Consider the following 12547-nt stretch of genomic DNA (forward strand, 5'->3'; position numbering starts at 1 on the left):
CACTAATATCAAGAGCTATACACCAACTGCACACTGCTCTGAGAAAGTTGCGGACGAGGTAGACAAAGTAATGCGACAAATTAACGACACTGCAGTAATTGATATCAGTCCGGCAGCGTGTTGCCAGAGGTCTCCCAGTGGTCCACAGAAAGATGGACATGAGGTGAATGTGACCATAGCGCCAAATAGGGCTACACTAGAAGAAAAAAATGAAATCAAATGATCGTGTGGCGTTGTTGGGCGGGAGGTTCGGTCCGGAGAAGTTCTGCCACCGGGTTGCAAGTCTTGTTTCAGTCGACGCCACTCTGTGTGACTTGCGCGTCCGTTATGATGAGATCTTGATGATGACGATGACGATGATGATGATGATGATGATAACACAACAGCCAGTCCGCCAATGCAGAAAATCTCCAACCCGGCCCGGAATCGAACCCGGTCCCGCTGCATGATAGGCAACCGCGTAACCACTCAGCTAAGCAGGGCAGTTGAAGGAACTGGAAAAGACTGTGTGTGTCAGTCAGCTAGCGGTTGAGGTACCCTGTGGTGGTGGTGGTGGTCTTCATTACAACATGACCCAGAGACAACATTTGGATGAGTTCAGATGGGGAAGAATCATTGGCAAACTTGAAGAATGACGAGTGCAGCCCAGGAGTTTGCTGCTGCTCACAGCATTGCTTCACGTGTGTGGAGAGCGTTCCGAACAAAGGGCGCTGCTGTTCGGAGAGGCGAGGTTGTCGACCACAGTGAACTGCAGCGGCAGATGGCCGCTACACAGTGCAGCAGGGGAGAAGTAACGTTACACACCTCCACCTAATGGGTCACAATAGCTCGCTAAATTAAGTCACGCCCAATTGGACATACGCTATGTGATCAAAAGTATCCGGCCACCCCCAAAAACATACGTTTTTCATACTAGGTGCATTGTGCTGCCACCTGCTGCCAGGTACTCCATCTCAGTGGTGGTGGTGGTGGTGGTGGTTAGTGTTTAACGTCCCGTCGACAACGAGGTCATTAGAGACGGAGCGCAAGCTCGGGTTAGGGAAGGATTGGGAAGGAAATCGGCCGTGTCCTTTCAAAGGAACCATCCCGGCATTTGCCTGAAACGATTTAGGGAAATCACGGAAAACCTAAATCAGGATGGCCGGAGACGGGATTGAACCGTCGCCCTCCCGAATGCGAGTCCAGTGTGCTAACCACTGCGCCGCCTCGCTCGGTCTCCATCTCAGTGACTCAGTAGTCATTAGACATTATGAGAAAGCATAATGGGGCTCTCCGCGGAACTCACTGACTTCGAACGTGGTCAGGTGATTGGGTGTCACTTGTGTCATACGGTTGTACGCGAGATTTCCACATTCCTAAACATCCCTAGGTCCGATGTGATAGTGTAGTGGAAACGTGAAGAGACACATACAGCACAAAAGCGTACGGGCCGACCTCGTCTGTGGACTGACAGAGACCGACAACACTTGAAGAGGTTCGTAATGTGTAATAGGCAGACATCTATCCAGACCATCACACAGGAATTCCAAACTGCATCAGGATCCACTGCAAGTACTATGACAGTTAGGCGGAAAGTGATAAAACTTGAATTTCATGGGCGAGCGGCTGCTCACAAGCCACGCAACGCGCCGGTAAATGCCAAACGAAGCCTCGCTTGGTGTAAGGAGCGTAAACATTGGACGATTGGACAATGGAGAAACGTATGGAGTGACGAATCGCAATGTCAGGGTGTGGGTATGGTGAATGCCCGGTAAACGTCATCTGTCAGCGTGTTTAGTGCCAACAGTAAAATTCGGAGGCGGTGGTGTTATGGTGCGGTCATGTTTTTCATGGAGGGGCTTGCACCCCTTGTTGTTTTGCGTGGAACTATCACAGCACAGGCGTACGTTGATGTTTTAAGCACCTTCTTGCTTCCCACTGTAGAAGAGCAATTCAGGGATGGCGACAGCATCTTTCAACACGATCGAGCACCTGTTCATAATGTACAGCCTGTGGCTGAGTGGTTACACGAAAATAACATCCCTGTAACGGCCTGCTCAGAGTCCTGACCTGAATTCTATAGAACACCTTTGGGATGCTTTGGAAGGCCGACTTCGTGCCAGGCCTCACCGACCGACATCGATACCACTCCTCAGTGCAGCACTCGGTGAATAATGGGCTGCCATTCCCCGAGATACATTTCAGCACCTATTTGAACGTACGCCTGCGAGAGTGGAAGCAGTCATCAAGGCTGAGGGTGAGCCAACGCCATACAGAATTCCAGCGTTAGCGATGGAGGCCGCCACGAACTTGTAAGTCATTTTCAGCCAAGTGTCCAGATACTTTTGATCACATGGTGTATACACACAAGAGGCATGTTGCTCACCCCTGTTTGTTCTCTGCTTTTCGCCTGTTTGTTCTCTGTCGCCTATGGATCCATGTATGTATAACATGCTGTCTGTACTTTAAGGTTACAATATATTGTTAATTCAAAGTATCTTATGTTTCCTTTCAAAAATTCTTCTGCCTTCAAGTGAAATTTATTTAAAGACAATGATAATATTGCTGTCGATTGCAAATCTGGCTTCGAATGTTTCGGTGGCGCTGAGTCAGCCTTTACGATTGCTAAAAAATATTTCATTGTTTGCGAGCTTCGCTCGTAAAGGAAAATAATTCTACGTGCTTTTATGAATTTCCAAAGTCAGTTTTCAATATTAAAGTTAGTTAATATTTTTGGTTACGAAACTTATTCAGAGATTTAACCCCGCATGGCTTAGGTGAGGCTTCACTTGTGGTTTCAAATATTTTTATTTAATTCAAAGGATTAAAAGTTAACTCAATTCTTAAAGAGATAAAGGTAAAGAAATTTTTTCCAATTACTTCAATAACACGCAGGCGTTTATACCATTATTTCTTTCTGTGCAACATTAGATTAATTTTCTGGGAAAAGAAATCATTTCATGCTCTACGTTATCGGTGGGTTAGTTGCAGGTTACGTTCGGTTGTCATTCATTGGAAGAGAGCGTAACATTTCCATTAATAATAAATAACTTTTTGCCTGTGTATTGAGATTAAGTCACGCAACGTATATGTAAGATGCATTTACACGCGCTCAAGATACACATGGCGTTCCAAAAACAATATTTAGAATTCAAACTGCTACGTTATGTCAGCATCGTTGTAGGTTGCAACTGGCGCCTGCGCGCATATTTCAAACCACACGTAGCAGTCGCCACTGACTTACACGGAATAACTGCATTAATTCCACACCACAGCAGTTACGCGGAAACCAAGTAATGGTAGACATCATATGATAAGAGTTTGTATCACGGTATAACGGTTTATGTGTGTGTATGTGGCCACTTTTTTTTTTCTTTTTGTCATCAGTCTACTGACTGGTTTGTTGCGGCCCGCCACGAATTCCTTTCCTGTGCTAACCTCTTCATCTCAGAGTAGCACTTGCAACCTACGTCCTCAATTATTTGCTTGGCGTAGTCCAATTTCTGTCTTCCTCTACAGTTTTTGCCCTCTACAGCTCCCTCTAGTACCATGGAAGTCATTCCCTCATGTCTTAGCAGATGTCCTATCATCCTGTCCCTTCTCCTTAACAGTGTTTTCCACATATTCCTTTCCTCTCCGATTCTGCGTAGAACCTCCTCATTCCGTACCTTATCAGTCCACCTAATTTTCAACATTCGTCTATAGCACCACATCTCAAATGCTTCGATTCTCTTCTGTTCCGGTTTTCCCACAGTCCATGTTTCACTACCATACAATGCTGTACTCCAGACGTACATCCTCAGAAATTTCTTCCTCAAATTAAGGCCGGTATTTAATATTAGTAGACTTCTCTTGGCCAGAAATGACTTTTTTGCCATAGCGAGTCTGCTCTTGATGTCCTCCTTGCTCCGTCCGTCATTGGTTATTTTACTGCCTAGGTAGCAGAATTCCTTAACTTCATTAACTTCGTGACCATCAATCCTGATGTTAAGTTTCTCGCTGTTCTCATTTCTACTATTTCTCATTACCTTCGTCTTTCTCCGATTTACTCTCAAACCGTACTGTGTACTCATTAGACTGTTCATTCCGTTCAGCAGATCATTTATTTCTTCTTCACTTTCACTCAGGATAGCAATGTCATCAGCGAATCGTATCATTGATATCCTTTCACCTTGTATTTTAATTCCACTCCTGAACCTTTCTCTTATTTCCATCATTGCTTCCTCGATGTACAGATTGAAGAGTAGGGGCGAAAGGCTACAGCCTTGTCTTACACCCTTCTTAATACGAGCACTTCGTTCTTGATCGTCCACTCTTATTATTCCCTCTTGGTTGTTGTACATATTGTATATGACCCGTCTCTCCCTATAGCTTACCCCTACTTTTTTCAGAATCTCGAACGGCTTGCACCATTTTATATTGTCGAACGCTTTTTCCAGGTCGACAAATCCTATGAAAGTGTCTTGATTTTTCTTTAGCCTTGCTTCCATTATTGGCCGTAACGTCAGAATTGCCTCTCTCGTCCCTTTACTTTTCCTAAAGCCAAACTGATCGTCACCTAGCGCATTCTCAATTTTCTTTTCCATTCTTCTGTATATTACTCTTGTAAGCAGCTTCGATGCATGAGCTGTTAAGCTGATTGTTCGATAATTCTCGCACTTGTCAGCTCTTGCCGTCTTCGGAATTGTGTGGATGATGCTTTTTCCGGAAGTCAGATGGTATGTCGCCAGACTCATATATTCTACACACCAACGTGAATAGTCGTTTTGTTGCCACTTCCCCCAATGATTTTAGAAATTCTGATGGAATGTTATCAATCCCTTCTGCATTATTTGACCGTAAGTCCTCCAAAGCTCTTTTAAATTCTAATACTCGATCCCCTATCTCTTCTAAATAGACTCCTGTTTCTTCTATCACATCAGACAATTCTTCACCCTCATAGAGGCTTTCAGTGTATTCTTTCCACCTATCTGCTCTCTCCTCTGCATTTAACAGTGGAATTCCCGTTGCACTCTTAATGTTACCACCGTTGCTTCCAATGTCACCAAAGGTTGTTTTGACTTTCCTGTATGCTGAGTATGTCCTTCCGACAATCATATCTTTTTCGATGTCTTCACATTTTTCCTGCAGCCATTTCGTCTTAGCTTCCCTGCACTTCCTATTTATTTCATTCCTCAGCGACTTGTATTTCTGTATTCCTGATTTTCCCGGAACATGTTTGTACTTCCTCCTTTCATCAATCAACTGAAGTATTTCTTCCGTTACCCCTGGTTTCTTCGCAGCTACCTTCTTTGTATCTATGTTTTCCTTCCCAACTTCTGTGATGGCCCTTTTTAGAGATGTTCATTCCTCTTCAACTGTAATGCCTACTGCGCTATTCCTTGTTGCTGTATCTATAGCGTTAGACAACTTCAAACGTATCTCGTCATTCCTTAGTACTTCCGTATCCCACTTCTTTGCGTATTGATTATTCCTGACTAATGTCTTGAACTTCAGCCTACTCTTCATCACTGCTATATTGTGATCTGAGTCTGTATCTGCTCCTGGGTACGCCTTACAATCCAGTATCTGATTTCGGAATCTCTGTCTGACCATGATGTAATCTAATTGAAATCTTCCCATATCTCCCGGCCTTTTCCAAGTATACCACCTCCTCTTGTGATTCTTGAACAGGGTATTCGCTATTACTTGCTGAACCTTGTTACAGAACTCAATTAGTCTTTTTCCTCTTTCATTCCTTGTCCCAAACCCATATTCTCCTCTAACCTTTTCTTCTACTCCTTCTCCTACAACTGCAATCCAGTCGCCCATGACTATTAGATTTTCGTCCCCTTTTACGTACTGCATTACCCTTTCGATATCCTCATACACTTTCTCTATCTGTTCATCTTCAGCTTGCGACGTCGGCATGTATACCTGAACTATCGTTGTCGGTGTTGGTCTGCTGTCGATTCTGATTAGAACAATCCGGTCACTGAACTGTTCACAGTAACACACCCTCTGCCCTACCTTCCTATTCATCACGAATCCTACACCTGTTATACCATTTTCTGCTGCTGTTGATATTACCCGATACTCATCTGACCAGAAATCCTTGTCTTCCTTCCACTTCACTTCACTGACCCCTACTGTATCTAGATTGAGCCTTTGCATTTCCCTTTTTAGATTTTCTAGTTTCCATACCACGTTCAAGCTTCTGACATTCCACGCCCAGACTTGTAGAACGTTATCCTTTCGTTGATTGTTGAATCTTTTTCTCATGGTAACCTCCCCCTTGTCAGTCCCTCCCGGGGATCCGAATGGGGGACTATTCCGGAATCTTTTGCCAATGGAGAGATCATCATGACACTTCTTCAATTACAGGCCACATGTCCTGTGGATACACGTTACGTGTCTTTAATGCAGTGGTTTCCATTGCCTTCTGCATCCTCATGTCGTTGATCATTGCTGATTCTTCCGCCTTTAGGGGCAATTTCCCATCCCTAGGACAAGAGAGTGCCCTGAACCTCTATCCGCTCCTCCGCCCTCTTTGACAAGGCCGTTGGCAGAATGAGGCTGACTTATGCCGGAAGTCTTTGGCCGCCAATGCTGATTATTTATCAAAATTTAGACAGTGTCGGGGATCGAAGCCGGGACCGAAGACGTTTTGATTATGAATCAAAGACGCTACCCCTAGACCACGGGCACTCTTATCACTTATCACGGTATAATTATATATTTTTATAATTATATATTTCATTATTTTGGTTGGGGTGGCTTTAAATCTCGTGGGCTAGCATGAGACTTTTAATTAACTTACACCGCTATAACACTCGTACGGACATCGGCAGCCCGGAAGTGCGTACGATATAATATTTTTTAAACACAACGCGCGACTCACCGCCTTCTAATAAATAGTTTGCGTGAGCGGTGCTATTTAGAAAAGAAAATATACGTATTCTTACGTAAACTTTAATTATTAACATGGTTCTCAAGGGCTACTGGTTATTTGTGTGCCAAATGACACAAAGATTGAGATATTGCGGAACGCAATGATTTTCAGTATTTCTTGTTCACTATTTGTAAGGCAAAACTGGAGAAAATCTCATCTGCCGTTAGGCGGCCAAAATGAAACGTACTGAGAAGAGCAATTATTTGTTCATCTACTCCTAAATATTCCACAATTTGTTTTTCTGGAGCACACATAGAGCATGTCTTTACACCTCAGGAACCAGCGACGTAGTGCCGAAACGTGGCCGTTCATTGGGTCATCCCGCGCCTGCGCAGAAGTGGGGGGAGCACCTTGCCACCGTATTGGTCAGCCACATTCCAGGCCCTCTGGTGCTCTGGTATACTTCCCCTCTTTGGTTCGGCCAAAGGTGACGAGAGGACTGTCCAAAAGATGGTTATAGAAGCTACCTTCACTATCTGTGATCAGCAGACGACCAGCCATTCATTCAATTCACAATTACTGGATTCGGGGATCTATTTTAAGGAAGTGCACATCTGAATGATTAAACATGCAAATTGGCCTTCTTTCCTATATTGGTATCCGGCTTTCTTGCTGGGATGTCTAAGCTTTGGATAAAACATATACCACAGGAAGGAAATGTGGCCTTGCCAGGGTGGAGTGAGTCCATCAGAAATGTGCACTAGCTACTAGTCATATGCGTTATCCATTCCTTTGCATTAAAAAGTAAGGACGAGAATAAATTATAGCCTAACTGATGGGCACTAGGGCTCATATTTCAAGCATAGTTGCAGTGGGTATGATGATCATGAAAATATCTCTGATGATAATTGCACTCGTTTGGCAAGCCACTGATCTAGTAGGCCTGTCTATTAGATGCCACAGAATGGGGTAGGAACCTCCCACCTCAACGTCATAAACTATACTTGCAGACACTGTTACTAAAAGAGATGGAGCGTAGTAAGTCCACTGTCAGATACCGTGTTCTTATAGCTATACTCGTAGACAGTTCATACATGGGAAATCCCAGTCGAGAGACCGAATGTTTACGTGCGCAACCCAGACAAATGATTTTCTACAGTAGGGTAGGTTACTGTACCCATAGATAACATCAGTACTCACACTCTCTTGCGGCCGACTTTCGCTGCTTTGCTGAAGTGCTCAGAGTAGAGCCTGACGGAGGTGGTGATGGAGCCGGTGACCCAGTAGATCATGACGTTATCCAGGAGGTCCGCCAGTTCGTACTTCTTGGTCAGACCTCCGTCGGGCAGAGTCTTCCAAGACGGGTCGGTCCAGGTGGAGAACTTCTCCAGGATGTAGGCGGCCAAGCCAACAGGTGTAGTCTGCAGTGCAATGCCTGGACAAACCACGATTATTGAGTGCATACAGCAAAACACACATAAAAATGTATAAAAAGAATTAACTGCCCTTGAGGAAGACGAAACAAGGATATGCTATTGAGTTTGAAGAGAGGCAGCGAAGGATAGAAAAGGTGAGCAACGGAAAGTCAAGACAGAGCACATAAAGAGACTGCGAAAAGAAAAAATAAATTAAATAAGTACACTGCCTGACAAAGGATGTGAAGCACCAGGAAGATATGGTCAGACGTCTATGAACGAGAGGCGCTCAATAACAAACCCAACACATTTTTTTCTCGTCCAACTTCGGTCGAAAAAATGCGGAGCTCCTATAGTTTCATAAAGTTTAAATGGCTCTGAGCACTATGGGACTTAACATCCGAGGTCATCAGTCCCCTTGACCTGGAACTAATAAAACCTAACTAACCTAAGGACATCACACATCCATGCCCGAATCAGGGTTCGAAGCTGCGACCGTAGCGCGGTTCCGGACTGAAGCGCCCAGAACCGCTCGGCCACAACGGCCGGCAGTTTCATAAAGTCCCAGTTGGTGATGGCTCCATACGTAACCACCATAATTGTTCGGTGCAAAGCGAGAGCATCGCAGGTATTCACAGGAGCTTGCAGAATGTCGAAGGTGGTCTGGTAGTGAACAAAAGCACGGTGAGTCGTTGGACGAGGCGTCTGTCATCACCGCAGTCAGGTCTCGCAGAGCTGTCCGATCTTCAGCATACCGGCTGGTCCAGCACAGCTGTGACTCCTGCAATGTTCGAACATCTGTTCACTTTCATCCACAGATCGTAATCAGACACCTCGCTGCACAACCGGACATTCCTGTCGGCCTCACGCAAGTCTGCCCACTGGAGAGGAGCTCATAAAATTTTGTTGGACTGTTCTTCCTCATCCATCCTCCAGCCTGGATCTCACACCTTCCGACTTCCATCAGTTTGGCCCAGTGAATGATGCACCCCGCAGGAAGAGATATGTGGATGATTAGGAAGTCATTCATGTAGTAAGACGTTGGCTCTGAGGTCGACCAGTAGAGAGGAACCATCTGGACATACATGCCCTACCAGTGAGGTGGCGTAAGGTCCTCGCACAGAACGGAGATTATGTTGGAAAACAGGGTTTTGTAGCCAAAAGAGTGGGAAATAATGTAGTGTAGCGGTTTCCTGTATAAAACCAACCTGCTGGACGGCCTTCATACTATGTAAGATATATAGAACATAATGACATGAGGGGTAGGAAACCCCGGCAGTGCCGAACGTGGTCCAGAAACTCAATTGAATGACTATAATATAATGATAATTCACATCTTATGTTTAATAATTCTTTATTATAAATTTTGTAGCAGAAATAGTGGCAAACAGTTGAGATGTGGAAGCAAACGGAAACTATGGAGGCACTCAAAATTTTGAGCATCTGAAAGTAGCAGCAGTGCCTTCTAATAAGTTACAATGTAATAAATGCCGTATTTCGGTAGCTTATCTCTGGAAGGAGCTAATATACTTACGCCGTTCAAAAAACTGAAGCCGCATTTAGAAGCAACAACATGTTACTATGAGAATTAAGAAACAGTTTAAAACTGGAGAAAGACAAATATGATAAATCTGGTATCTACAAAGTTCGGTGCAACAGCTGTAATGTGAACTACATCGCTCAAACTGTCAGGTCGTTCAAGTTAAGTTACAAGGAACGCACACAAGATTTTGGGCTTAATACACAACTGGCCATTAAAATTGCATACACCACGAAGATCGTGCTACAGACGCGAAATTTAACCGACAGGAAGAAGATGCTGTGATATGCAAATGATTAGCTTTTCAAAGCATTCACACAAGGGTGGCGCCGGTGGCGACACCTACAACGTGCTGACATGAGGAAAGTTTCCAACCGATTTCTCATACACAAACAGCAGGTGACTGGCGTTGCCTGGTGAAACGCCAGTCACTACTCTTGATGAACTGTGGTATCGTGTTGAAGCTGCATGGGCAGCTGTACCTGTACACGCCATCCAAGCTCTGTTTGACTCAATGCCCAGGCGTATCAAGGCCGTTATTACGGCCAGAGGTGGTTGTTCTGGGTACTGATTTTTCAGGATCTATGCACCCAAATTGCGTGAAAATGTAATCGCATGTCAGTCCTAGTATAATTTATTTGTCCAATGAATACCCGTTTATTATCTGTATTTCTTCTTGGTGTAGCAATTTGAATGGCCAGTAGTGTAATTTCAAAAAGTCGGCCGCAGGCACGCACACCCATCAAAATCACTCTTCGTTGGTTACTGAAAAAGACCTTTTCCTACTATGCACATACAGGAAGGAAAATTGGAGCTAGTGGGACAGTTTGAGATTACGATACATAGCGGGACATTTTTTTCATTTGTAGATAGTGAGTAGAGATGTAGGCGCTAGTAAATGGAGCGCCGAGTGCAGAAACCTGAACATTTCCGACATATTCTTCTGTTTGTGTTCAGTTAAGGGGTGATAGCAGCGGGGGCCATCCAGAAACATTTGCGCCGTGTACGGGGACGACACCGCTGGACACGGCATGGCAAGAAGATGGTTTTCTCCTTTTAAGAGGATCGCTTTGGCATTAGTGATTCCCCACGTTCAAGAAGACCTTCAGGGTTTGATGAAGTTCACGTAAATGCATTAATCCACAACTATCCACGTAGATGTACTCGAGAAGTAGCAAATGTGATGAACTGTGATCATTCCACCATCGTGCGGCATTTGCATGCAGTGGGGAAAGTTCGGAAATCGTGTGTATGGGTACCTCATACTGTAAGCCAAAATCACAAGAAATCAGCGGTGTGCATCTCTGCCTGCTCAGCATCAATTTTCTCGTAAACAACACTCACCATTGTTATGCTGTATCGTTACTAGTGATGAGTAATGGTGTTTTTATGCTAACATAAGAAACAGAAAGGAACAGTTGAGCGCAAACAAATCAGCAGCTCCCCGTACAAAGACCTGCGCGCATCCACAAAAGATAACGCTATGCATCTGGTAGAACAGCGGCGGTGTGGTGTGCTACCAATTGCTTCTCCGAGCGTAACCATCCTGCCGACATTTACTGTCAAAACTTTACACGTCCTGCAGACGCAGTCCAAGAACAACGACCAGGACGACTGCGTGAAGTGATGCTACTCCATGATAATGCCCACCAACATCCTGCTAGACTGGCGAATAGCACTATTCATGAGTTGGGTTGGGAAGTCAACGCTGTACCTACCTTATTAACCTCATCTTGCGCCCTCAGATTTTCACCTTCCCCGGTCTCTACCGAAAAATCTTCAAGGAACTTCCTTTACGGATGAAAACGCGCTCCGAACATGGATCGCCGAGTCCTTTGCCCCGGAACTACCTGATCTCTACAGTCGCGGAATCGAAAAGTCACCCCAGCGTTGGCAGACGAAACAGTGACGGAGAATACTTTATTGATGTCTAAAGTCTCTGTTACGTGTATCTGTTGTGTTTATTAAGCGTAAAGAAAAATGCTACGAATTTATGCACCAACCTAATATATCGAAAGCCTTACATTACGACGATGCTAGTTTGTTTTACATATTTTCTTCAAACTAAATACATCAGAATAATTTCATGGACTTAAACGCTCTCTGTAGCCTCATATCCCATTCTTGTTGGATATGTCAAAATAACACCCCAAAACTGCATCCTTCCTTCTGGAATATGAACTAAACTTTTTTAATACTATACATTTTTAAGGTGTTGATAGATAGTCTGGCTTTGTAGGCAGATTACTAGGGAAGTTCTACACTCCTGGAAATGGAAAAAAGAACACATTGACACCGGTGTGTCAGACCCACCATACTTGCTCCGGACACTGCGAGAGGGCTGTACAAGCAATGATCACACGCACGGCACAGCGGACACACCAGGAACCGCGGTGTTGGCCGTCGAATGGCGCTAGCTGCGCAGCATTTGTGCACCGCCGCCGTCAGTGTCAGCCAGTTTGCCGTGGCATACGGAGCTCCATCGCAGTCTTTAACACTGGTAGCATGCCGCGACAGCGTGGACGTGAACCGTATGTGCAGTTGACGGACTTTGAGCGAGGGCGTGTAGTGGGCATGCAGGAGGCCGGGTGGACGTACCGCCGAATTGCTCAACACGTGGGGCGTGAGGTCTCCACAGTACATCGATGTTGTCGCCAGTGGTCGGCGGAAGGTGCACGTGCCCGTCGACCTGGGACCGGACCGCAGCGACGCACGGATGCACGCCAAGACCGTAGGATCCTA

General features: G+C 45.0%; 1 protein-coding gene across 1 annotated transcript in view; it reads right to left on the reverse strand.

The window, feature by feature from the left end:
• The window catches only part of LOC124552446 (juvenile hormone epoxide hydrolase 1-like), a 78541-nt gene that overhangs the window by 2450 nt on the left and 63544 nt on the right, over positions 1-12547 (reverse strand). Inside the window, exon 5 of the mRNA XM_047126724.1 lies at positions 8051-8285. Within this exon, the coding sequence (XP_046982680.1) occupies positions 8051-8285 (235 nt within the window). The remainder of the gene's footprint in view (positions 1-8050; positions 8286-12547) is intronic.

This window comes from Schistocerca americana, chromosome 10, assembly GCF_021461395.2.
Source record: "Schistocerca americana isolate TAMUIC-IGC-003095 chromosome 10, iqSchAmer2.1, whole genome shotgun sequence".
Lineage (NCBI taxonomy): Eukaryota > Metazoa > Arthropoda > Insecta > Orthoptera > Acrididae > Schistocerca > Schistocerca americana.